A 25900-nucleotide genomic window follows, 5' to 3' on the forward strand; every position below is an offset into this window, starting at 1 on the left:
CCACAACCTCAAAGTTCCTCTACACTCAGAATGAACATTCACACAAAAACGCACACCCACACATAGTTTATTCTCAGTCTCACTGGGGTGGCTACGAATGATGTCTGTTGGCTGATATCCCCCACAAACCTTGAACACAAACATGCCACACTCTTGCACTCTCTCTCAAACACACCCATGCATGGCCACATTAATCATCACAGACTCCACACCTTTGCAGGCACGCGCTGAGACGTAAACTCTTTGCAGAGCATGACTTCACACAGATCAAGTCTCATGAGGCCCAGGAGTAAAGCAAACAGTCCTTGGCAACCGTTCAAGCGAAATGTGGTAGCAACCCCTCTAAGCTTGGCACGGGACGCACAGGGGTCCTGAGTAAGGCCGTGTAGAGGAGGCCTTGCCCAGACAAACAAGCAACAGTTGATTTTGACATTTCACGTCCCCCCACCAACTCCTCAGCTGATGCGGTTTTCTCATGACCTCCGCAACAAAGGAGCACTGTGTGCCCATGGCCTGGAAAGAGCTACTTCGTAGGTGGGGTGGGCATGGAGGAAAAACAATTACCTTTATCCCTGAGCTGGCGCTTTTGCGAGATGTCTCCTGCTAACAGAGCTTGGAGAAGGACTGATTGGAGTAGTGAAAGGTGACCTTCCACACAGTGAAACTAGTGTTAAACTAGCGTGAGGTGGCAAAAGCTCCTGAGGCAACATCTAGGGCTGCCAAGTTAACCGACTGGATGTTACATCTGGGTCGTCAACGTGACTCGACCGCATAAGTTCTTTTTGATTTAAATAATTGTCAGTAGCAGTTACCACTAGCGGCTTGCTTGAGTCATCAATTATCAAGCAAAAGTTGAACACACAAGCATGGCTTGTTGCCTCAGAGATCCATAGTTATCTTTCACTTCCTCTGCAGCAACCTTTGCGGCTAAGTAATGTCAACAGTTTGCTAGTCATGGCACCAATGTAACTGATCATTTGGGGTTGTTGGTGCAACTTCAGATCCTGTTAGTGTGCTGAGCTGAAACGCAGGCATTCACTTTGCTGAGCTGTACTTGCTTTAGGAGTAACCTTGCCCGAGGCCTAAAGACAAGTGTTGCCTACCTTTGCTACACTAACGCCAACATTTTCAACTGAAATCACATATTTTTCATGTAGGGCTATGGTGCTCTGGTCTGTTCAAAACATATTTATTGGCTGAATACATGACTAATTTGTTTAAAATATTCAGATTAACCTTTGTGGAGAGGTAGAATTTGTTTTCAATGCAAGGGAATTAAAACCTGAAGACGAGAATTCTTATCAAAAATCCCTGCATCATTTTTAACATCCTTATGATTGTCGTATGATCATCGCACTGATTCTAGGGTGATAAATATAGTGGCTGACGTAAATTGTTCCCCCAAACACTCTGCTTCAATGACACAAACCAGTCAAACCACCACACCATTTTCACTGCAGCTCATATAGAGTAAAACCATATTTGGTCAAACTTTGGACTGTTGCCTTAAAAGGCTACTAAACTCAGCAAAAATAGAAACGTCCTCACTGTCAACTGCGTTTATTTTCAGCAAACATAACGTGTAAATATTTGTATGAACATAACAAGAGTCAACAACTGAGACATAAACTGAACAAGTTCCACAGACATGTGACTAACAGAAATTGAATAATGTGTCCCTGAACAAAGGGGGGATCAAAATAAATGGCCCTAGCCCTCACCCTCCGATCCAACAGGTCCCAGACGTGCTCAATGGGATTGAGATCAGGCCTCTTCGCTGGCCATGGCAGAACACTGACATTCCTGTCTTGCAGGAAATCACGCACAGAACGAGCAGTACGGCTGGTGGCGTTGTCATGCTGGAGGGTAATGTCAGGATGAGCCTGCAGGAAGGGTACCACATGAGGGAGGAGGATGCCTTCCCTCTAACGCACAGCGTTGAGATTGCCTGCAATGACAACAAGCTCAGTCCGATGATGCTGTGACACACCGCCCCAGACCATGACGGACCCTCCACCTCCAAATCGATCCCGCTCCAGAGTACAGGCCCCGGTGTGACGCTCATTCCTTCGACGATAAACGCGAGTCCGACCATCACCCCTGGTGAGACAAAACCGCGACTCGTCAGTGAAGAGCACTTTTTGCCAGTCCTTTCTGGTCCAGCGACGGTGGGTTTGTGCCCATAGGCGACGTTGTTGCCGGTGATATCTGTTGAGGACCTGCCTTACAACAGGCCTACAAGCCCTCAGTCCAGCCTCTCTCAGCCTATTGCGGACAGTCTGAGCACTGATGGAGGGATTGTGCGTTCCTGGTGTAACTCAGGCAGTTGTTGTTGCCATCCTGTACCTGTCCCGCAGGTGTGATGTTCGGATGTACCGATCCTGTGCGGGTGTTACACGTGGTCTGCCACTGCGAGGACGATCAGCTGTCCGTCCTGTCTCCCTGTAGCGCTGTCTTAGGCGTCTCACAGTACGGACATTGCAATTTATTGCCCTGGCCACATCTGCAGTCCTCATGCTTCCTTGCAGCATGCCTAAGGCACGTTCACGCAGATGAGCAGGGACCCTGGGCATCTTTCTTTTGGTGTTTTTCAGAGTCAGTAGAAAGGCCTCTTTAGTGTCCTAAGTTTTCATAACTGTGACCTTAATTGCCTAACGTCTGTAAGCTGTTAGTGTCTTAACGAAAAAGGGACGTTTCTTTTTTGCTTAGTTTTTATATACCATGTAGTGAAGCAGACACTGCTCTTCAGAGTTCAAGCGGAACTAGTCTTGTCCACCAGTCGTGTGTCTGGCAACTGTGAACCTGGCAAACCAGGCGAAAGCAGAACAAATACATTCACAAGTCTTCAAAAAGAACAGTTTCCGTGAAAAGCGAGAAATAGGCCTGATCAATGTAATACATTTTTCTGTTGACTGGTTTTGAGGAATTTCCTAGATTTATTAATTTAGTTCACTCACGGTCATTACTTTTCAAGTCTCATTTGATGTCACTGTATTGTCGTCTAACGTTTATGGCGTACTAGGGAAATGTGAAAATTGTTCTACTTCATATTCACCCTCTCCAGCACCACCCCAAAATCAACATATTGGAAAATGGCGTGTTTCTATGTTTTGTAGTAAAAAGATAAAGATGAGTATTTCCAATGACATCATCAACCAATTTAGTAGGCACTACCTATTCACAATAGGTCAAAATCACACGATACCACACCGATGATGTCATTGGAAACACTTATCTTACTCTATCTTTTACTACAAAACATAGAAACGCACCATTTTCACATACACTACATGACCAAAAGTATGTAGACACCTGCTCGTTGAACATCTCATTCCAAAATTATAGGCATTAATATGGAGTTGGTCCCCGTTCCAATTCATCCCAAAGGTGTTCGATGGAGTTGAGGTTGGCACTATGCATTCAGGCAGGTAGTGTTCTCCTGGCATCTGCCAAACGCAGATTCGTCCGCCGGACTGCCAGATGGTGAAGTGTGATTAATCACTCCAGAGAATGCGTTTCCCCTGCTCCAGAGTCCAATGGCGGCGAGCTTTACACCACTACAGCCGACTCATGGCATTGCGCATGGTGATCTTAGGCTTGTGTGCGGCTGCTCGGCCATGGAAAAACATTTTAATGAAGCTCCCGACGAACAGTTCTTGCGCCGACGTTGCTTCCAGAGGCAGTTTGGAACTCGGCAGTGAGTGTTGCAACCGAGGACAGACCATTTTTTTGTGCGCTACAGGCTTCAACACTCGGTAGTCCCGTTCTGTGAGCTTGTGTGGCCTACCAATTCGCGGCTGAGCAGTCGTTGCTCCTAACAGCACTTACAGTTAACCGGGGCAGCTCTAGCAGGGCAGAAATTTGACGAACTGACTTGTTGGAAAGGTGGCATCCTATGACGGTGCCACATTGAATGTTTATGAGCTCTTCAGTAAGGCCATTCTACTGCTAATGTTTGTCTATGGAGATTGCATGGATGGATCAACGGGTGTGGCTGAAATAGCCGAATCCACTCATTTGAAGGGGTGTCCACATACCTTTGTGTACATATAGTGTATGTTGATGTTTGGCTGGTGCTGAAAATGAAGTTGAAAAATGTATGTTTCCCTTTAACTACTGATGCCCTAATAACTGATGGGCTTATACGTTCTCTCTTGACAGGAGGCATTGTAACAGATGATAACAGTTTTCTGGATAGCAGTGCCTCTGTGGTCAAGCAGAAGTTATAGAACAATTTAAGAACACTGAACTGATGTACTTGTCAGGCATCCATTCATATACCCCACTGTATACATGTGCAATTGTGTGTATTTAAATCAAGGCCTGTGTGTTCAATTTGAGGCCGTTTTGTATGCCAATGCATGTGTATACACCTCTGTTTATACAGTGCATTCGGAAAGTATTCAGACCCCTTGACTTTTTCCACATTTTATGTTACAACCTTATAATAAAATGGATTAAATAAATAAAAAATCCTCATTAACCTACACACAATACCCCATAATGACAAAGGAGAAATACCTTATTTACATAAGTATTTAGACCTTTTTTTTCAATTTATTGGACATGATTTGGAAAGGCACACACCTGTCTATATAAGGTCCCAAAGTTGACAGTTCATGTCAGAGCAAAAACCAAGTTGAAGGAATTGTCCGTAGAGCTCTGAGACAGGATTGTGTCGAGGCACAGATCTGGGGAAGGGTACCAAAGAAGATCTGCTGCATTGAAGGTCCCCAAGAACACAGTGTCCTCCAAGACTCTTCCTAGAGCTGGCCGCCCAACCAAACTGTGCAATCGGGGGAGAAGGGCGTTGGTCAGGGAGGTGACCAAGAACCCGATGGTCACTGTGATATGGGAGAACCTTCCAGGACAACCATCTCTACAGCACTCCACCAATCAGGCCTTTATGGTAGAGTGGCCAGATGGAAGCCACTCCTCAGTAAAAGGCACATGGCAGCCTGCTTGGAGTTTGCCAAAAGGCACCTAAAGGACTCTGACCATGAGAAACAAGATTCTCTGGTCTGATGAAACCAAGATTGAACTCTTTGGCCTGAATGCCAAGCGTCACGTCTGGAGGAAACCTGGCACCATCCCTACGGTGAAGCATGGTGGTGGCAGCATCATGCTGATGGGATGTGTTTCAGCGGCAGGGACTGGGAGACTAGTCAGGATCGAGGGAAAGATGAACAGAGCAAAGTACAGAGAGATCCTTGATGAAAACCTGCTCAGGACCTCAGACTGGGGCGAAGGTTCACTTTCCAACAGGACAACGACCCTAAGCACACAGCCAACACAACGCAGGAGTGGCTTCAGGACAAGTCTCTGAATGTCCTTGATTGGCCCACCCAGAGCCCGGACTTGAACATCTCTGGAGAGACCTGAAAATAGCAGTGCAGCGACGCTCCCCATCCAACCTGACAGAGCTTGAGAGGATATGCAGATAAGAATTGGAGAAACTCCCCAAATACATGTGTGCCAAGCTTGTAGTGTAATACCCAAGAAGACTCGCGGCTGTAATTGCTGCCAAAGGTGCATCAACAAAGTACTGAGTAAAGGGTCTGAATACTTATGTAAATGTGATATTTATTTTCTTCTTTTTAATAAACTTGCACAAAAAAATCTACAAACCTGTTTTTGCTTTGTCATTGTGTGTAGATTGATGAGGAGGGGGGGCAGTTTTAATCCATTTTAGAATAAGACTGTAACGTAACAAAATGTGGAAAAAGTCAAGGGGTCTGAATACTTTCCGAATGCACTGTAAGTTTAAGTAAGGCCTGTGTGAATGTGTCTGTGCACGTAGAAAATAGCTCTATGGTTGTGCCGCAGTACACAGATGTTTCCGCTGTTGTTCGTACTGCTGAGTGGCGCAGTGGTCTAAGGCACTGCATCGCAGTGCTAACTGTGCTACTAGAGATCCTGGTTCGAATCCAGGCTCTGTCGCAGCCGGCCGCGACCGGGAGACTCATGGGGGGCGCACAATTGGCCCAGCGTCGTCCAGGGTAGGGGAGGGAATGGCCGGCAGGGATGTAGCTCAGTTGATAGAGCATGGCGTTTGCAACGCCAGGGTTGTGGGTTCGATTCCCACGGGGGGCCAGTATAAAAAAAATTATATATATATATATATATATATATATATATGTATGTATTCACTAACTGTAAGTCGCTCTGGATAAGAGCGTCTGCTAAATGACTTAAATGTAATGTAAATGTTCGCACATCACTCAAAATGTCTATCTTATCGCTTATAAAACTAGATAGAGAACTCCTCTCTAGCGATACTGCCCGAAGCAGGAAGTGGCTTTTTGCATTATTCATCCGCTCACTGTCACTTACACACAGGCACCTTTCACAATCACTGAACAACACAAAGCTGTCATAGTGCAGGTCTGTGCCTATTTAATAACCAAGCCCAACCTCTTTTTTTTATTTTATTTTTGTCCCCAATGGTGCCATGGGAATGGAAACCATAGCGACAGCACAGGATTATGCTCGTCATGTGCTCATGCCCTCTCTGTAGAGCCTCTGTCTAAAGTGTTGATTAGACCGAGAATCACACCATAATAAAATGGATAATTCCAGATAGTCCTGCTTGCTGATTGATTTGGTAGCGTTTGAGAAGTGCCAATATTCTCATTATGAGAGAGGTTAGGTTGATTGCTGTGCCTTTGCCTCCAATTAACAATACTATAGTTTAATAAAATAAGGTCAGAGTTTGACCATTTCTCGGCCCAAGTTTGTTTAATTTTGCTACACCAAAATGTCATCTTTGCTGTCATGTTGTGCCATATCTTAACTGTGTTGAAATCTTTGACATGACTAGTAGGGGTTACAGAAAGTCAAAACCATGACCTTACAAGCTGTCATGCCAACCCTGCCATGTATTGAGTCAGTCTCTCTCTCATCCCCATGTTGGAGGTGAATTTAAACATGACAACTATTTCATTCAGTGTTCATAGAGAGCGTTTTACAGAGAATGCATGCCTACAGAGAGTTTTTGAAATGGCTCTACCTAATAGGCAAGTGGGTTGAGTTATTGTAATTGGTTAAAGGTCATGGTATGTGTACTTAGTGTGTGTGTGTGCCTCGTGTGCACGTGCTATTTCCCATCTTTCATAGCGGCCTGCTTGAGGGCCTCCAGTCCAAATGAAATTGGAGCGTGCGTGGAACGAGGGGGCGCCACCCCTCTGTGTTATTATATGTATTTGTTGTATGGAAAGGGTTAATGAAAAGAGGAAGAAATTAATGAAATGTCAGTTCTGTCTCGACACTCAATCGGAGCAGGTTAATGTAGGCTAATTAGTACGGCATTATATTGCATGTCCTCGTGTGAAAATAGCTGCAGTTGTACATCATTGAAACTTTGCAATGACACTACTCTTTCCATTTTACTTTCCCTGGAGTAGACTTAATCCTAAATCTTTATAAATATTCTGTGCTGGATAATGATTATTCAATGCTTAAAAATATGTAGGCTTTTTATGTAGGCTAGGCTATAGCCCTACTTTCAGTGTGGGGTTAGGGTTTGGTGCCAAGTGTGCCCTCTGGTGGTTAGAGCACTCTCCGCAGTCAAACATATATTTTATTTTAATTGCTGGGTGCGGAATGTACTGGGATCTTAATAATATGTCATCTATATTAATATAATCTAACCCTTAATCTAGTGACTTTGAGGACCGGTGTATTGTAATGGTTTAAAAGCCCTCTTAAGAATTGTTTGTTTTTTACGTTTCTGCTGCTAAAAATGTAGGCCTATGCAAATAATATTTTTGACCATTTACGAGATACTCGAATCCAACATGGATAGTTTATGCAGGATTCGAACCCACAACCTTTGTGGTGCCAACACAGTGTTCCAACTATCTGAGCCGTGTAATACTCATTGCTTCATGTGGAAGTCAGCTTCATGTGGAAGTCAGCTTGATATGAAGGTCCAACTGTATCTGTATGCACTTTATTTTGAATGTGAAAGGTAAGCCTAACGCCTGTTACTTTAATCTCTTGCGTAACAGGTACACCTGGGAGGTCTCTCAGCCACTTCGACAGCTCGGACGTCGGCAACACCACCACACTGTTGCTAAGTGACGACGGAGACACGTTGTTTGTGGGAGCGCGGGATGCATTTCTCTCATTGGATGTCAGCCAGGAGGACGCCATTGTGATGAGGAGCAAGGTGGGGGGATTGACATTTACACCCGTGTTATCATGAAGTTATTAACAAGTATGATCAGCTTTATGAGACTTCATGAAGCTGTATAAACCCTATAAGCTTATAAGTTCATGCATAAGACCACCAGATTTTGTTGGAAAATACCTAAGCCCTACAGTTCATACAGGCTATATCGGAAATATTCAACACTGCATAGAGCCCATCTATGCTGCAGAAAATGTCCCCCTTCCAGTGGTTTAGTTCAGCGGTTGTCATCTGAAACAGAAACACAGCTGGTTCAACAGTCTTAACACTGACCTCTCTCCCTCCATTCTTCTCTCAGCTGGACTGGTCCCCCTCAGTGAAGGACCTGGACGAATGCTCCATGAAGGGCAAGAAAAAGGCAAGTTAACCCTAGCTCAGCCAATCCACTCATTTGCATTATAATGCCGCATGCTGCCAGTGTTTCCCCTAGATTTGATATTAGACGGGCAGTTTAGGCCCCTGAGTCAATATCCAGGGCTACTGTCGCAAGGTTTTTCAATAACACTTAATTTGAACTTTAGAATTTAGATTATACCTTAATACATTAGAAATTAATACAACAAAACAAGTAGGTGGGGGGATAGGATAAGGCTGTGCAAGGTGGTTCTGTTCTGTCTTAGGGAGGAGAAACATTACTTACTGGAGGCACAGCTGTCACTGCATTCCACTTACAGCCACCCCACCAAGACTGTAATTCCGTAATGGAATTGTTTAGCTATTTGATTGGATAACTTTAACCGTCTTTCTGGCCGTCAATGTGCTAGCGATACAAAAGGAGGAAGTCAATACAAGATGGTCTTATGCCAATAGGGATTAGCAGACCAATGGGCCTGTATGTAGCATCAGTGGCAATGGGCTTAGCCACATTTGTGACAAGTCAAACAGAGCCATTTTATACACGTCCATAGTATAAATCAGATGAACAGTGACCATAATGGCCATTCATACAAAGACCAATCCCATTATACAATATAGAGTTGATCCTCTCTAAAGGGTATGGGGTAGCTTATAGACTAAGGTAGCTTGCACAGCTTATACACTAAGGTAATTATTCTTATGTGTCAACATTACTGACATGGCCCACGTCCCATGATTCAGAATCGAGGAATGAGCTGTGATAAGTTATCTGACAGAGGGATAACGAAACAATACGAAGCAAGCTGCTCTGATTGTTTGTGTGGTGTGTGTGCAAGTTGTGTATGGTGGGTGTGAATAGGCCTTATTCTCACAATAAAAATGTTGATGCTTTATCTAATTCTAGTTAAAAACATTTTGGCTGCCAATGGCCTTCATTACAATTGGTGGGGCAGAAACAAGGAAATGCCATTGGTTAAAGACGTGTTCCGAAACTTTGGCGACTACTAAGTATTTTTTAAACCTCACGCTTTGGGAAGGATGTGTCAATTTGTAGTTCATACATGCAGAATTACCGTCTTACCTCAATTAGCCACGAAATCCCTTGTTTGAAAGACACTGTTTTTCTGGAAGCTGTGCGGCGCCATTTTCCCTGAAGTTTCTCCCACGTGGGCCAGCCACCTAGCAATTCGAATTCAAATAGGGATGTTAACGGTTAACCGTTAATCGGTTAGCCGCCGAAAATACATTTGACCAGTCATGCTTATTGGTCTATAGGTTAATTTGCATAATTTCGTGGAATTAAATTGGCATGTATTTTCATTAGTCGTCATGTATCTTATTTATCACATGCGCACAGCATACAGAGCCTAGTTTGAGGAGCGGAATAGCCTATCACCTACCAGACGAGAGCACCATCTCCGAGAGCAGCACCTCAAAAAGCTGGTACTGGAGTGTAACGTGCTTTTATATGCCTAGTCATTGTGCAACAAATAACAATTCTAAATGCAATGACGTGTTAAACTGTTTTGATGGACACGATTTTAAAAAGAGCTACTCTTTTGGATAAGAGCGTCTGCTAAATGACATAAATGTAAATGTTTTCATTTCTCAGCCTCAACTCGTAATGCAATCGCGCCTCCCATTCACCATTCGAGTGCATAGGCTATACTCAACGGTAGGCAGGCTATCACGTGTCGCCCACCACTTTGCAACATGAGCTTGAGGCAGTATAATTGTTTGAAACCTGGACGTTTTACTTTACTTCAAATAATAAAGAATGTCTTACTTTGCTTCAAAGTAGCCTAGCCAAAATCCAACCATAAACATGGAGGCAATTATTTTATGAAGACTTCCTCATGCCATAATTTCTCTACTGTTCTATTAGTTTTCATATACATTTATTTAATTATCCAGAAGCCAAAGGCACAATCCTAGTCATATTATACTGAACGAAAATATAAACGCAACATGCAACAATTTCTAAGATTTTACTGAGTTACAGTTCATATGAGGAAATCAGTACATTTTTATAAATTATTTAGCAACTACTAGGATGGGTTTCTACACTGAACAAAAATATAAACGGAACATGTAAAGTGTGTTGGTCCCATGTTTCATGAGCTGAAATAAAATATCCCAGAAATGTTCCATACGCACAAAAAGCTTATTTCTCTCAAAAGTTAGCACAAATTTGTTTCTATCCCTGTTAGTGAGCATTTCTCCTTTGCCAAGATAATCCATCCACCTGACAGGTGTGGCATACCAAGAAGCTGATTAAACACCATGATCATTACACAGGTGCACCTTGTGCTGGGGACAATAAAGGCCACTCTAAAATGTGCAGTTTTGTTACACAACACAATGCCACAGATGTCTCAAGTTTTGAGGAAGCGTGCAATTGGCATGCTGACTGCAGGAATGTCCACCAGAGCTGTTGCCAGAGAAGATTCCCCATCTTTCTAAGTTTCTGAGATTTTAATCTCTGTCACATATGGAACCGCTCGCATTAGGTGTGCTGTTTAGAACTGTGTTTTCCTATTAATTGCATTTTGGCAAATGTTTGAAAATGACGTTTTATTAGGTGCTTCGTTACAGAAGTTGCATGTTCAATAATAGGCTATAGCCTTTTGACTGTAAGACGATAGGCTTTCTATTGTTGCATGCTTCCATTAAGCTTTTAATGAAAAATGTCCGTTCCTTGTATGCGTGCATAGTATTTTCTGTTGGTCACGTCATTTTACTGTTTGGGAAAAATGTAACCGTTTGTTGACCGATTTTAATGAGGGCCGGTTAGTCGGCAGCAAAATTGACCGCCAGAGCCCGGTCTTGAGCCCGATCATACATCTCTGGAGAGACCTGAAAATAGCTGTGCAGCGACGCTCCTCATCCAACCTGACAGAGTTTGAGAGGATCTGCGGAGAAGAATGGGAGAAACTCCCCATATACAGGTGTGCCAAGCTTGTAGCATCATTCCCAAGAAAACTCTAGGCTGTAATCGCTGCCAAAGGTGCTTCAATTAAGTTCTGAATAAAGGATCTGAATACTTATGTAAATGTGATATTTAAGGATTTTTTTTACATTTAATTTTTTTTATAAAAACCTGTTTTTGCTATGTCATTATCTGGTATTGTGTGTAGATTGATGAGGGAAAAAAACAATTATATCCATTTTAGAATAAGGCTGTAACGTAACAAAATGTGGAAAAAGTCAAGGGGTCTGAATACTTTCCGAATGCACTGTATGTGACGTAGTGCGCAAGTTTCTGGGACCACTTTTGGCTCGTGAGCGCTACTTTCACAACTACTGGCTAGAAAGTATACAAAAGTACCGGAGAATCTCTTTAATATAATGTAGGCCTCCCATGAAGTAAGCCTCCACATGTGGCCCCATTTAAACTAAGTAATGAGATCAGGGTTACCAGCGCTATTGGCTCACTGGTGCGAACGGTGCTCCCTCCTCCTGACCTGCTCTCTCTAGACAGACTGACCCAAGCTTTGTTGCAGGGTCACCCAGTTCTGGTTCTGAAGTTCATTGTGTTTGAAGATGTGTTTATTTGGCTTGGCTATGAGCTATCAAACTGGTAGAGCACGGCGCTTGTAACGCCAAGGTAGTGGGTTCGATCCCCGGGACCACCCATACACAAAAAAATGTATGCACGCACGACTGTAAGTCGCTTTGGATAAAAGCGTCTGCTAAATGGCATATTATTATTATTATTATTATTATTACAATTCCTAGAACAGGAGTATTGTTTTGACTGGAATGACAGATAGTAGCACACAGTGTGCCTCAAGGACCAGGATTAGGAAACCGTTTTACAACACTGTGTAACTGTTTTCTCCATCTCTCCCTGCACTCACATTTCTAAGTACTATACCTAGTTATTTGCACTGTCTAAAAATGTTCCCTGTCTCTGTCTTGTGTCCCCTCTTCAGGCGGATTGTCCCAACTTTATCCGGGTGCTGCAGTTCCTGAACTCCACGCACATGTACGCCTGTGGAACCTTCGCCTTCAGCCCGCGCTGCACCTACATCGTAAGATTCTCTTACTCCAAACTGAAACAAGCTTTTACTGGCATGCCATACATTTGTACAGTATATTGGAACCCACACCTACATAAGATTATTTCCTCAAAATACTTTTCTCATATTCCATATTCAAATTAAAACAAGCTTTATCGTCACCAAATGTATGATTCAGTGTTATCCAAGCAGTGTACTCAAGGACAAATACAGTGAGGACAACAAGATATGAACACGTTTGTAGTATTCCTCTCTCACAATCTTACATTTATATCACTCTCTAACTTATTTTATTGGTTGTTTATCCATATTTGCGCTCTCCTTCCGTGACTGCCTCCCTCTGTATTAGTTTTTGTTCCATCCATCCCTTATCTCCCACCCACTGAGTATCTTCTCCAACTCTCTTAAGAGGGTAATGGTGCTTGGTCATGGGCTGTACAGTAAACCCATATTAGATATTAGCTATCCAATGGCAAAGACATTAGTGCCAAGCACATCAGGGCTGTAGGTAATTTTTTTGCTCAGAAACTCAGAAACGTGCGTGCCAGTGCTTCACACGAGATTGATCATTTCTTAATCCAGTTATGTGAAGTACTGAGCTCAATGACCAATGTTTTCATGCTCTGCTGGCTCGCCCCCTGAGTCTGATGCCCAGGGGCTGAGACAGTGTGTGTGTGTGTGTGTGTGTGTGTGTGTGTGTACGCGTGTGTGCGGAAGAGCATTTCTGTGTGATGAGGTTTAAGAAAATGGATCCTCGAGTGACCACCAGTCAAGCCTGTTAACTCGGGTCATGTTGATGCTGGTAGCTTTACTGTACTACACTCACATAGCCAACGCCAGCCAGGCCACTCAGACAGGACATCCCTCACATATAATGATGCCCAAGACTGGGCTACACTTGTACAGTCATGTGAAAAAGTAAGTACACCCCCTGGAAAGTGGTCTTTTTTAAAACATATTTGGACACATGGATATTTTAGATAAATTCCCACCACATTCATTGATAAAGGTAACCCAATTTTAACAAATCACACACACAAAAAAAAGTATACTTTGAAAATGTTATGCAATTAAAATAAACAAAAATGTATTTTCCTTATGCAGAAAACGTTAGTACACCCCTACCTTTAATACAATTTGAATCAGGTGCACCAAAACAGGTGCAAATTATTATAAAATAATTAGAGAGAAACTTAGGGGGGTCCAGCCTTCCATAAAGATTAGAAACTTGGTCTGGTTTGGGCTTAACCATATGGGGGTGTGGTAACACATCATGCCAAGATTAAAATACCTACCCGAGGCCCTCAGAAGAAAGATTATTGATGCCCATGAGTCTGGGAGGGGTTACAAATCCATTTCCAAGCAATTCGAAGTACATCATTCCACTCTCCGATGGCTCATCTACAAATTGAGAACATTCCAGACCACTGGCAATCTACCTAGGACAGGTCGTCCCACCAAATTCAGCACAAGAGCTGACCGAAAGATGCTCATAGAAGTCTCTAAGAACCCCAGGGTAACATCAAGGGATCTACAGGCCTCTCTTGCCACAATCAATGTCGAAGTGCATGAGTCAACTGTCAGAAAGAGACTGCACAAACTGGAAGGAAGACACCTCTGCTCTCAAAAAAGAATATCAAGACATGACTGACGTTTGCCAGACAACACCTGGGTAAAGACCAAAACTACTGGAACAATGTGCTCTGGACAGATCAGTCAAAGGTGGAGTTGTTTGGCCACAGTGCCAGACGCCATGTTTGGCGAAAATGAAACACTGCCTTTGAACAGAAGAACCTCAAACCAACCGTAAAGTATGGAGGCGGTGGCATTATGGTTTGAGGCTGCCTCAGGACCTGGCCAACTTGCCATCGAGTCAACCATGAATTCTATATTGTACCAGAGAATTGTTGAGGAGAATGTGAGGCCATCTGTCAAAAAGCTGAAGTTGAACCGAACATGGATCTTGCAACTGGACAATGATCCAAAACACAAAAGCAAAGCCACAACAGAATGGCTCAAAAATAAGAAATTGAGTGTTATGGAATGGCCGAGTCAAAGCCCAGATCTCAATCCTATCGAAATGCTGTGGGGGGGACTTGAAGCGGGCTGTGCATGCAAGAAAGCCCCCGGACATGACACAGTTGAAGCAGTACTGTAAAGAAGAGTGTGCAAAAATTCCTCCCAGAAATGTCTACATTAAGTTATTTCAGCCAAAGGGGGCAACACAAGCTATTGAAGCTAGGGGTGTACTTGTTTTTTCCGCACTATGGAATTGCATTTCTGTTTATTTTTGATGAATAAATGATTGCAAAGTATAATCTTTCAGTGTCATTTGTTAAATTAGGTTACCTTTATCATATCCATCTGTCCAAATGTAAAATACAACTTTCCAGGGGGTGTAAAAATTATGTCGCTCCTTTATATACTTAGCTTGAACCAAAGCATCCTTTAGCCTCAGAGGCCTGTCTTTGTCTTTAGTAACCATTTTACATTTGGGCCCGGTTTTTCATTTGAGGTTACGATCTCTAGTAGCCTAACACAGGTTTTTAGCTGCTACACTGGAAGTGTATCCCAGAGGAAGCACAAGCCACTTAATCAAGGATCTACCCTTGGTCCATTAGCAGAAAGTAGACATGGAGCAAAATTTCACGCTTCAAAATTACGCTTCGCTCACCACGGCCATTGTAGCAGGATTCATTGACTACAGGGGGGAGGGTATCACTCGTGGCTGATGCTCGGCAAAAATTACGAGTCCAGTGTAGCAGGTCTGTAACTATTTTATGTTGTTAGATAAAACTGCACTAAACACGTAACTTTGGCTTCCTCTTGAGTCATGATCTTTGCTGTATTTTTTTATTTGTATTTATTATGGATCCCCATTATCTGCTGTCAAGGCAGCATCTACACTTCCTGGGGTCCAGCAAAATTAAGGCAGTTATACAGTTGAACAGTGTTTCCACCGACACATTGGTGCGGCTGGCTTCCAGGTTAAGCGGGCGGGTGTTAAGTAGCGCGGTTTATGTTTCGGAGGACGCATGACTCGACCTTCGCCTCTCCCGAGCCCATTGGGGAGTTGCAGCAATGAGACAAGATCGTAATTGGATATCACGAAATTGGGGACAAAAAAAGGGGGTGTAAAAATTAAAATTAAAATAAAGGTAGAGTAGTGCTTTATTATGGACAGACTTCTCCCCATCTTAGCTACTGTTGTATCAATATGTTTTGACCATGACAGTTTACAATCCAGGGTTACTCCAAGCAGTTTACTCACCTCAACTTGCTCAATTTCCACATTATTTATTACGAGATTTTGTTGAGGTTTAGGTTTTAGTGAATGATTTGTCCCAAATACAATGCTTTTAGTTTTTGAAATATTTAGGACTAACTTATTCCTTGCCACCCATTCTGAAACTAACTGCAGCTCTTTAAGTGTTGCAGTCATTTCAGTCGCTGTAGTAACTGACGTGTATAGTGTTAGTCATCCGCATACATAGACACACTGGCTTTTCTCAAAGTAAGGGGCCTAGACAGCTGCCCGGGGGAATTCCTGATTCTACCTGGATTATGTTGGAGAGGCTTCCATTTAAAGAACACCCTCTGTGTTCTGTTAGACAGGTAACTCTTTATCCATAATATAGCAGGGGGTGTAAAGTCATAACACATACGTTTTTCCAGCAATAGACTATGATTGATAATGTCAAAAGCTGCACTGAAGTCTAACAAAACAGCCCCCACAATCTTTTTATCATCAATTTCTCTCAGCCAATCAGTCATTTGTGTACTGTGCTTATTGAATGTCCCTCCCTATAAGCGTGCTGAAAGTCTGTTGTCAATTTGTTTACTGTAACATAGCATTGTATCTGGTCAAACATAATTTTTTCCAAAACTTTACTAAGGGTTGGTAACAGGCTGATTGGTCGGCTATTTGAGCCAGTAAAGGGGGCTTTACTATTCAAAGGTAGCGGAATTACTTTTGCTTTCCTCCAGGCCTGACCCTGCTCTGCTCTTTTCCTTACAGAACTATGAGACTTTCTCCCTCGTAACGAGCCCCAGCGGAAAGCCAGAGGAGGGCAGAGGTCGCTGCCCCTACGACCCCTACCAACGTAACTCAGCCATCACCGTCGGTAAGAGATGACTAACAGGAAGTGGAGGGGGTAGTTAAAGACCCACAGAACAGAGCCTTTAGACAAGGAAATGTAATTGGCAAAGGGCAATGATGGCATCATAGCCTTCAACATTCTCCAGGAAGTGTGCCGTTACGAACCAATGATATCATACACGTTATGGTATACTGGTGTCTACTCCTTTAGATCTGAAAGGATTTGATAGGTCTGAGTTATATGGCGATAATTTCACCCAACCTATGAGAAGGCAACATGAAGCAATTAACACATTGCTTGAACCAATCCAATCCTTTCAGATCTACATGAGTGCCTAGGGGGATAGGGATCCATGTGGGATTCATATGAACTTCTTAGTCTCTTCGATGTCGTCATATTTGTCCCATCTCATTGTAGGAGGGTGTAGGGTGGGGTTAAGAATAGTGTGCAGAAAGGTGGTGGAGATTGCCATGATAATGTGGTGGCGTTTTACCTTTATGCGGGTGGCATGTGACTGCTAGCAAAGATTACAGTACATGAGGGGGGGTTTACATATGTATCCTGATTAGGCCTATATATCTGTCATTGGCCATAATTAGCATTTTATGTATTCGAGATTATGATTTCACTGACCAAGAGGGGGACGTTTGAAATGTAACTGGATTTGACTGTCGTAAATTAAGTCATAACGCCTGTCACGACAGGTTGTGAGAATCTGTCCCCAGCAGAGCTTGCTCTTATGACAGCTGACACATACTACGCAATGCATACATCTTGTATTTGGGTCATGTTCCTCGCAATAAATGTCAAGTCTTGACAGAATCTGTCGTCACCTGCTAAGGCATTGTGTCTTGATGTGGAAGGCCATTTCCAGTACATTACATAATAATTACATGCACGGACTGTTCAAGGGCTCCGAGTGGCGCAGTGGTCTAAGGCACTGCATCTCAGTGCTTGAGGCGTCACTACAGACCCCCTGTTTCGATTCCAGGCTGTATCACAACCAGCCGTGATTGGGAGTCCCATAGGGCGGCGCACCGGGTTTGGCCGGTATAGGCCGTCATTGTAAATAAGAATTTGTTCTTAACTGACTTGCCTAGTTAAATAAAGATAAAATATAAATTATAATTTTTATTTCCCCTGGCCATAACCTTGTTGTCATCCAAAGCCAGTACATTTCTTTAACTCTGTCATTAATAAAGGTATTGGTATTGGTATTGTTCAGCTTTGGCTGTTATGTCATTCTCCTGTATGTTTACTTAGGTTTACATGCCTTGTACTGGATGACGCTCACTGTGTGTGTGTGTGTGTTCAGATGGAGAGCTGTACACTGGAACTGTAGCGGACTACATGGGAAACCGGCCAGTCATCTCCCGCCACCTCAGCGAGGGCAGCCATGTTGATCTGAAGCTGGACGACACTTTGGGCTGGCTGGAGGGTACGTGTCTGCAACAAACTACTCATGATGTATTACACACATCTCCAAGGCTCTGACGTACACTGAGTGTACAAAACATTAGAATCACCTTCCTAATATTGAGTTGGATGTCCTTTTGGTGGTGGAAATGTACATTTCAACTTCTATTTAAACTGCTCTTTTAAAGGACTACATTTTTAAAGGAAATAGTTTAGTCATACGTCGGTTGGTGTTGGTTAAGCCCTCCTAACCAATACGTCTGCAATACTTTCCAATGATTACTTTGTTAATTAATTTGCCTAACAAGTAACACACTTATCTCTCGATTAGTGTAGCCAATTGTTCAGTCTTTTTCTCCAGATCCCACTTTCATCAGCTCCAACTTCGTCCCAAGTGAGGAGAAGATCTATTTCTTCTTCAGTGAGGTGGGCCGGGAGTACGACTTCATCAACAAGTTCACTGTGTCTCGCATCGCCCAAGTCTGCACGGTAAGACCCTAAGAGATGCATTATTATGTGGTTGTACATCGAGTGTGTGGTTGTACATCTGCGTGTGTGCGGATGCATGTTAATGGTAATCCTCTCAACCATTTCCTCTCTGTCCCAGAGTGACATTGGGGGCCAGCGTACCCTGCAGCGACGTTGGACCACCTTTGCCAAAGCCCAGCTCCTGTGCCAGTCTGACAACGAGCTGCCCTACAACGTCATCCAGGACATCGTCACCCTCCCGCCACCTGAGGGGGCCCCAGTGGACGACACACTCTTCTTCGGCATCTTCAGCTCTCAGTGGTCAGTAGTTTACACATTCTATAAGCTATGAATGGGATTAAGTCATCTGTTGACATTCTCCCGTACGAATGGCAACCGTTGTTTCTTGTTAGCAGGTCTTACAGATCTCAGTCACCAGATCTCAACCCAATTGAACACTTATGGGAACACTTTCTGGAGCGGCGCCTGAGACAGCGTTTTCCACCATCATCAACAAAACACCAAATGATGGAATTTCTTGTGGAAAAATGGTGTCGCATCCCTCCAATAGAGTTCCAGACAATTATAGAAACTATGCCAATGCGCATTGAAGCTGTTCTGGCGGCTCGTGGTGGCCCAACGCCCTATTAAGACACTTTATGTTGGTGTTTCCTTTATTTTGGCAGTTACCTGTACCTTGCTAGAGAGTGACAAGTCCCGGCCTTTTATAGGACAGTATAATGAACTCCGAATTATATTTGAATCCCTGAAAAACATTTGTCAAACAAGACCACTTATTTTTTATATTTTTTACTGGTTGGCGTGTTGAGGGTTTTTGAAACAAGAAGTGGGTTTCAGAAGGGTGTTCAAGATTTGCCAAGTTTTTACTAATTTAGCTGCTACCAGATTGTAGCATGGTTGTGACCGCAAGTGTCTTTGATGTTTGTGCCACTACTAGGTCGGTGAACTCAGGGCGGTCGGCAGTGTGTGCCTTCCGCCTGGGCGACATCAAAGCGGTTTTCGCAGGCAACTACAAGGTCCTGAATCGGGACACGCTACGGTGGAGCATGCGGGTTCAGGAGAAGGTCGCCAACCCGGGAGAGGTAAGCGTGTCCCCGTCTTGAATGACAGAGGTCCCCAGAGGGTCAGCAGAAATACATTAGCTTGTTAGCAAATCGAAGTTGGATGAAAGGAAAATATAATTAAGAAGTAAAAACAACTTCTGGAGACCAAACAGAACAAAAGCTACTCAGACAAAACAATGCCAGGGAATGCCTTGTTTATCCTTGCCTAGGTAAATGTTAGTTACTTTCTGATACGTCTTGGATTCTTTTACATATTGTGTTGTCTCCCCATGTTGTATTTCATTGAAGATCAATCAGCCATGCCTTAGGTCATAAGCCTGGCCTGGTTTGATGTTCAATAAGAAGAAACTTCCATACATTGAACTTGGCATAATAAATGTGATATTGTAGTTTTAAGACTTTGTAATCTTCTTTATTCTAAGTTTCGTCAAACTCCTTAGCATACTTGTTGTGGATGACTTCCACACAGGCCAATTGGCATACAGCTGGATGTTTCTCAGAATCTGTATCTGGCTCAATCCCTCTCTCCCTCCTCTCAGTGTGGCCTGCACAACGCCTCAGACAACACCCTTCGCTTTGTCAAAGAAAACTTCCTCGCGGACGACAGCGTACACCCTGTGGGGAAGAGCCTGACCATGGTGTCACCTGACCAGCGCTACAGCCATGTGGTCACCCAGAGAGTACAGGCCGCCAACAGCAAGGACTACACCGTTCTATTCCTGCTTACAGGTACTGGACATGTATTCAACTGGAATCGACCTAAATATGAATGTATTACTCAGTTCATGTATGCATGTGCACACCACTACCGTGTTAGTCATTTGTTTCAAACGCTTGCTTTCAGAATCAGGCTACCTCCACAAAGCAGTGCTGCTGGAGAAGGGTGCACACATCATTGAGGAGATCCAGGTCTTCGAGCAGCCTCAGCCCGTAAAGAACCTCCTGCTCTCAATAGCCAAGGTACCTTTCTAGTCATTAGGTATTCTCCATCTCAAGTCAGGTACTCATCCCACTTTACCCTCGCCTCGCTGTCACATTACATTTTAATGGGCTCTACACCACAGGGGCCTGCTGGCACTTAACATTAGCACTTTAACCGCGCACGATGCAAACAGTGAATCCCCCTTTCGCCAAAGCTCTCACGAGATGTTTCCTTTACATTAACTTCCCCTGTCATCTCCTGTGGATGTGTGCGTGAATGTGTGCGCTGGGTTCGTCTGCTCTTTAACCCCACCAATATGCCCAGAAGTCTCAACCAATCACATCACATCACTGCATCTGCTGGTGACTGACAGATGGACATGGCCTGGGGAGTCTGTGTCACTTGCTGGCTTCATGCCTTCTGTGAAGTGCGAGATGGTTGGTTAGCACGGAATAGACACAGAAACTGTTAAACATTTTTACTACCACTGCATATAATATTTCAAGGTTTTATCTAACAGGCTTCTTCGCAAATAATGAAATGCTGATGACAAATGCAAATTGTGTTGTTTTTTTTACTGTTGAACTATTGTTAAGTGTACACTGTACACCATAGCATAGGCTAAATGAACAGAAGCTGGTAAGGTTTTGCAGGACTATGTGTCCGAGGCGATGGTATTAGCCCGGATAAGCCCTCTCTCGGATCTGCTGCACGAGAGAGAGCGAGAGAGGGAGAGGCTGGCGAGCTGTCCGTCTGGAGTGTGTGTTCATGACGCAGCAATTCAGTGACAAATGTATTCAATTAATCCTTCTCATAATTACTACCCAATAAATCTCTTTGTGCCCTTGGTCATTAAGTGTATACTAACGCTAACATGTTAATATCCTTATCCCCCTATGTTGTTTGCCATAGCTGTGCATCGCGATCGACTGGTTTATCTCAAAGGCATTCCTAGTCGATCACCAAACATTTCTGTAAAAAACAACAAGAAAGCCTTGCGTGTTTTTTTTTTCTGCTGTTAGCGATAGTTGCACTTGATTCAGCAGCCCTAGCGCCGGGAAGGAAAGTGTTCGCATTTTGAACCATTTCATGTGTCTGAAGGTAAAACTCTGCCTACCCGGCTGGCCCAGAAAGCAAATCAAGTGCACTTATAGGCCTACCGCTGGCCAATCGGATAGCTCAGATCACCATGTCTGCACGGTTTCCTCGAGCCATAGGCTGTAAAAATAAGGCTCGAGCACACGAAGTTGATACTGAGATTTAAAAACGTTAAAAACCATGACTAGATAGAGACTCAATGAATACAGCAAAAAGCTGCTGTTTTTAAGTAAGTTAATGTTTAAGTTGCTATTCAGCACTGGCAACACTTTGTTCAACATTTGTATGAGCCATAAAATGCTCCTTACTTCCACTTACTACTGTACAACCAGCACTGCAGCTACAATGAATGAGTATAGTAAAGTGTTCCGATAAGCTTGCGTTGTTACTATTAGCGGCTTGTCTTTTTTAATATATAGGAATATTTCACTTTCTCTGGTCATAGGAAAACAACATGAGATGCTGTATGAGGCAAAAATAAAGCAGAACGACTTGAGTTTTGCCATCAGCTGGAAGACTGTCCCCTTTTCTCAGCAGAGGAAGGGAGAGTGGAGGGACGGTGAGTCGCGTGAGAGGCAGCCTCACCGCTGCTCCCTCCCTCCCTCCCCTTAGACTCACCATTAGATGCAGGCCATCAGTCTAGTAAAATAAAAAAATCGAATTATTATGCTCATTCAGCTGTGCCTCACAAGTAATACAACACATTATCTATTACCAGTGTGATCATATACCTAAAGCCTACTGCACAAACCTAATTGCTACATAACTGTTTTTAATAGGCTAATGTTGCATAGGCTTATGTTTTTTTAACTAATGTAAAAAGATTATGAAACATCTGAGAGGTAGATCTCTGTGTGCTTTTGGACTCAAAGTGATCTTGACCACTGCTGTACACTAACATTAGCGACTTCGCACTAATGCTATCCTTCACCCCCACAGGGTGTGGTGTTTGTGGGCTCATCAGAAGGCGTGGTGAGGGTCCCGGCCTCCAACTGCTCCTACTACTGGAGCTGTGCCGAGTGTGTGCTGTCCCGGGATCCCTTCTGTGGCTGGGACCCCTCCAACAAAGTCTGCACCCACGCCACCAGCATCCAGGACAAAGTGTGAGTGTCACACCCTATCACATTACATTACAACGACTCCACCCAGCAGGCACAACACCAATACACTGGAGGATTTATAGGGTGTACCATGGCAAGCGTAATATACAGCTTGCATAGAGCTGGATGTAAGAAATTACTTTTGGATAAAGGCTGTTACATTTGATATCGTGGAATTAATTTATTTCCTTCAGGGCTGGATTCCCTGACACAAAAACACTTTAAATGGATATTCTCCATTGAACATGCTTCTTAGAACAGGAGTAGGCTTAATGTTTCCCTAAAACCGGCCCATAATATTTAAGAAAAAACAGAATAACATTTAATGGGTATTTATTTAGGGTATAGCTAGAGTACATACACTATGTATACAAAAGTATGTGGACACCCCTTCAAATTAGTGGATTCGGCTATTTCAGCCACACCCGTTGCTGACAGGTGTATAAAATTGAGCACACAGCCATGCAATCTCCATAGACAAACATTGGCAGTAGAATGGCCTTACTGAAGAGCTTAGTGACTTTCAACGTGGCACCGTCATAGGATGCCACCTTTCCAACAAGTCAGTTTGTCAAATTTCTGCCCTGCTAGAGCTGCTCCGGTCAACTGTAAGTGCTGTTATTGTGAAGTCTAGGAGCAACAACGACTCAGCTGTGAAGTGGTAGGCCACACAAGCTCACAGAACGGGACCACTGAAGCGCGTAGCGTGTTAAAATCGTCTGTCCTCGGTTGCAACACTCACTACTGAGTTCCAAACTGCCTCTGGAAGCAACGTCAGCACAATAACTGTTCGTTGGGAGCTTCATGAAATGGGTTTCCATGACCGAGCAGCCGCACACAAGCCTAAAATCACCATGCGCAATGCCAAGCGTCGGCTGGAGTGGTGTAAAGCTCGCCGCCATTGGACTCTGGAGCAGTGGAAACGCGTTCTTTGGAGTAATGAATCATGCTTCACCATCTGGCAGTCCGACGGACTAATCTGGGTTTGGTGGATGCCAGGAGAAATGCTACCTGCCCGAATGCGTAGTGCCAACTGTAAAGTTTGGTGGAGGAGGAATAATGGTCTTGGGCTGTTTTTCATGGTTCGGGCTAGGCCCCTTAGTTCCAGTGAAGAGTAATCTTAACGCTACAGCATACAATTACATTCTAGACGATTCTGTGCTTCCAACTTTGTGGCAACAGTTTGGGGAAGGCCCTTTCCTGTTTCAGCATGACAATGCCTCCGTGCACAAAGCGAGGTCCATACAGAAATAGTTTGTCAAGATTGGTGTGGAAGAACTTAACTGGCCTGCACAGAGCCCTGACCTCAACCCCATCGTACACCTTTGGGATGAATTGGAACGGCCTAATTGCCCAACATCAGTGGCCGACCTCGCTAATGCTTGTGGCTGAATGGAAGCAAGTCCCTGCAGCAATGTTCCAACATCTAGTGGAAAGCCTTCCCAGAAGAGTGGAGGCTGTTATAGCAGTAAAGGGGGGACCAACTCCATATTAATGCCCATTATATTATATATTATATATGATTTTGGAATGAGATGTTCGACGAGCAGGTGTCCACATACTTTTGGTAATGTGTACTTTATTTTTTTTATTTGTTATTTATTTTTTACATTATAGAGGTCCTCTGTAGCTCAATTGATAGAGCATGACGCTTGTAACACCAGGGTAGTGGGTTCGATCCCTGGGACCACCCATACGTAAAAATGTATGCACACATGACTGTAAGTCGCTTTGGATAAAAGCGTCAGCTAAATGGCATATTATTATTATATTATTATTAATCAAAAGGGGACCATTGCGCTCTCCCAGAAGTTTAATTGGTGTGTAAAACCTGTGAATTCAGATAAGCAAAAAGGTGTGATGGGTCCTCACTCAAAGATGTCGCATAAAACTTATTTTTTTTTTTTTTTACTGCATCAGGGATAGTGTTCAGACATTCCGGCTTTGCAGCCTTGTTCAGTGTGTAGCTACAAATACTTTGTGTAGGTACAAAAAAAAGGTGGACCTACACACTGAAGAAGGCTGCAAAGCCAAAACGTCTGAGTACGCTGTCCCTGATGCAGTGAATAAAAAAAATGAAGTAAGCTTTATGCGACATTAGAGTTATCCAGAATGTAAACAGGAACTTTGCATGGACAGATGCACAGAATATATCACACAAACTCACATACAGTGCATTCGGAAAGTATTCAGACCCCTTGACTTTTTCAACATTTTGTTACGTTACAGCCTTATTCTAAAATTTATGAAGTTATTTTTTCCCCTCATCAATCTACACACAATACCCTAAATGACAAAGGGACATTTTTGCAAATGTATTAAAAAATATAAAAAAACAGATTACCTTATTTACATAAGTATTCAGACCCTTTGCTATGAGACTCCATATTGAGCTCAGGTGCATCCTGTTTCCATTGATCATCCTTGAGATGTTTCTTCAACTTGATTGGAGTCCACCTGTGGTAAATTCAATTGATTGGACATGATTTGGAAAGGCACACACCTGTCTATATAAGGTCCCACAGTTGACAGTGCATGTCAAAGCAAAAACCAAGCCATGAGGTCGAATGACCTAAAGGACTCTCAGACCATGAGAAACAAGTTTCTTTGGTCTGATGAAACCAAGATTGAACTCTTTGGGAGAAACTCCCTAAATACATGTGTGCCAAGCTTTTAGCGTCATACCCAAGAAAACTCTAGGCTGTAATCACTGCCAAAGGTGCTTCAACAAAGTACTGAGTAAAAGGTCTGAATACTTATGTAAATGTGATATTAAAGTTTTGTATTTTTAATAAATTAGCAAACATTTATAAAAAACTGTTTTTGGTTTGTCATTATGGGGTATTGTGTTTAGATTTATTATTAAAAAAACACACAATTTAATCAATTTTAGAATAAGGCTGTAACGTAACAACATTTTGAAAAGGTCACTGGGTCTGAATACTTTCCGAATGCACACACGTAAACAAATACACACACACACACACACACACACACACACTGACAGTGTTTATCTCCTCTTCTACAGAGGCCAGGATGTGGATGGAGGGAATGTGCAGGAGGCGTGTGCGTCGCCCATGACGCCCAGATCCAGATTTGGACTGCACAAAGGAAACGCAGGTGAGAATCACTAGTGTAAAC

At 43.3% G+C, this 25900-nt stretch overlaps 1 protein-coding gene across 3 annotated transcripts in view; it reads left to right on the top strand.

Annotated features, from left to right (window-relative positions):
• Positions 1-25900, top strand: part of LOC121586914 (semaphorin-4A) — a 49069-nt gene that overhangs the window by 20888 nt on the left and 2281 nt on the right. For all 3 annotated transcript variants that reach the window (XM_041903966.2, XM_041903967.2, XM_041903968.2), the window contains exons 3-14: positions 8010-8170; positions 8490-8549; positions 12484-12582; positions 16589-16694; positions 17986-18108; positions 18448-18575; positions 18694-18875; positions 19513-19657; positions 20179-20368; positions 20484-20599; positions 22599-22762; positions 25788-25879. In XM_041903966.2, the coding sequence (XP_041759900.1) occupies positions 8010-8170; positions 8490-8549; positions 12484-12582; positions 16589-16694; positions 17986-18108; positions 18448-18575; positions 18694-18875; positions 19513-19657; positions 20179-20368; positions 20484-20599; positions 22599-22762; positions 25788-25879 (1566 nt within the window). The remainder of the gene's footprint in view (positions 1-8009; positions 8171-8489; positions 8550-12483; positions 12583-16588; positions 16695-17985; positions 18109-18447; positions 18576-18693; positions 18876-19512; positions 19658-20178; positions 20369-20483; positions 20600-22598; positions 22763-25787; positions 25880-25900) is intronic.

The sequence above is a fragment of the Coregonus clupeaformis genome, chromosome 17 (assembly GCF_020615455.1).
Source record: "Coregonus clupeaformis isolate EN_2021a chromosome 17, ASM2061545v1, whole genome shotgun sequence".
Lineage (NCBI taxonomy): Eukaryota > Metazoa > Chordata > Actinopteri > Salmoniformes > Salmonidae > Coregonus > Coregonus clupeaformis.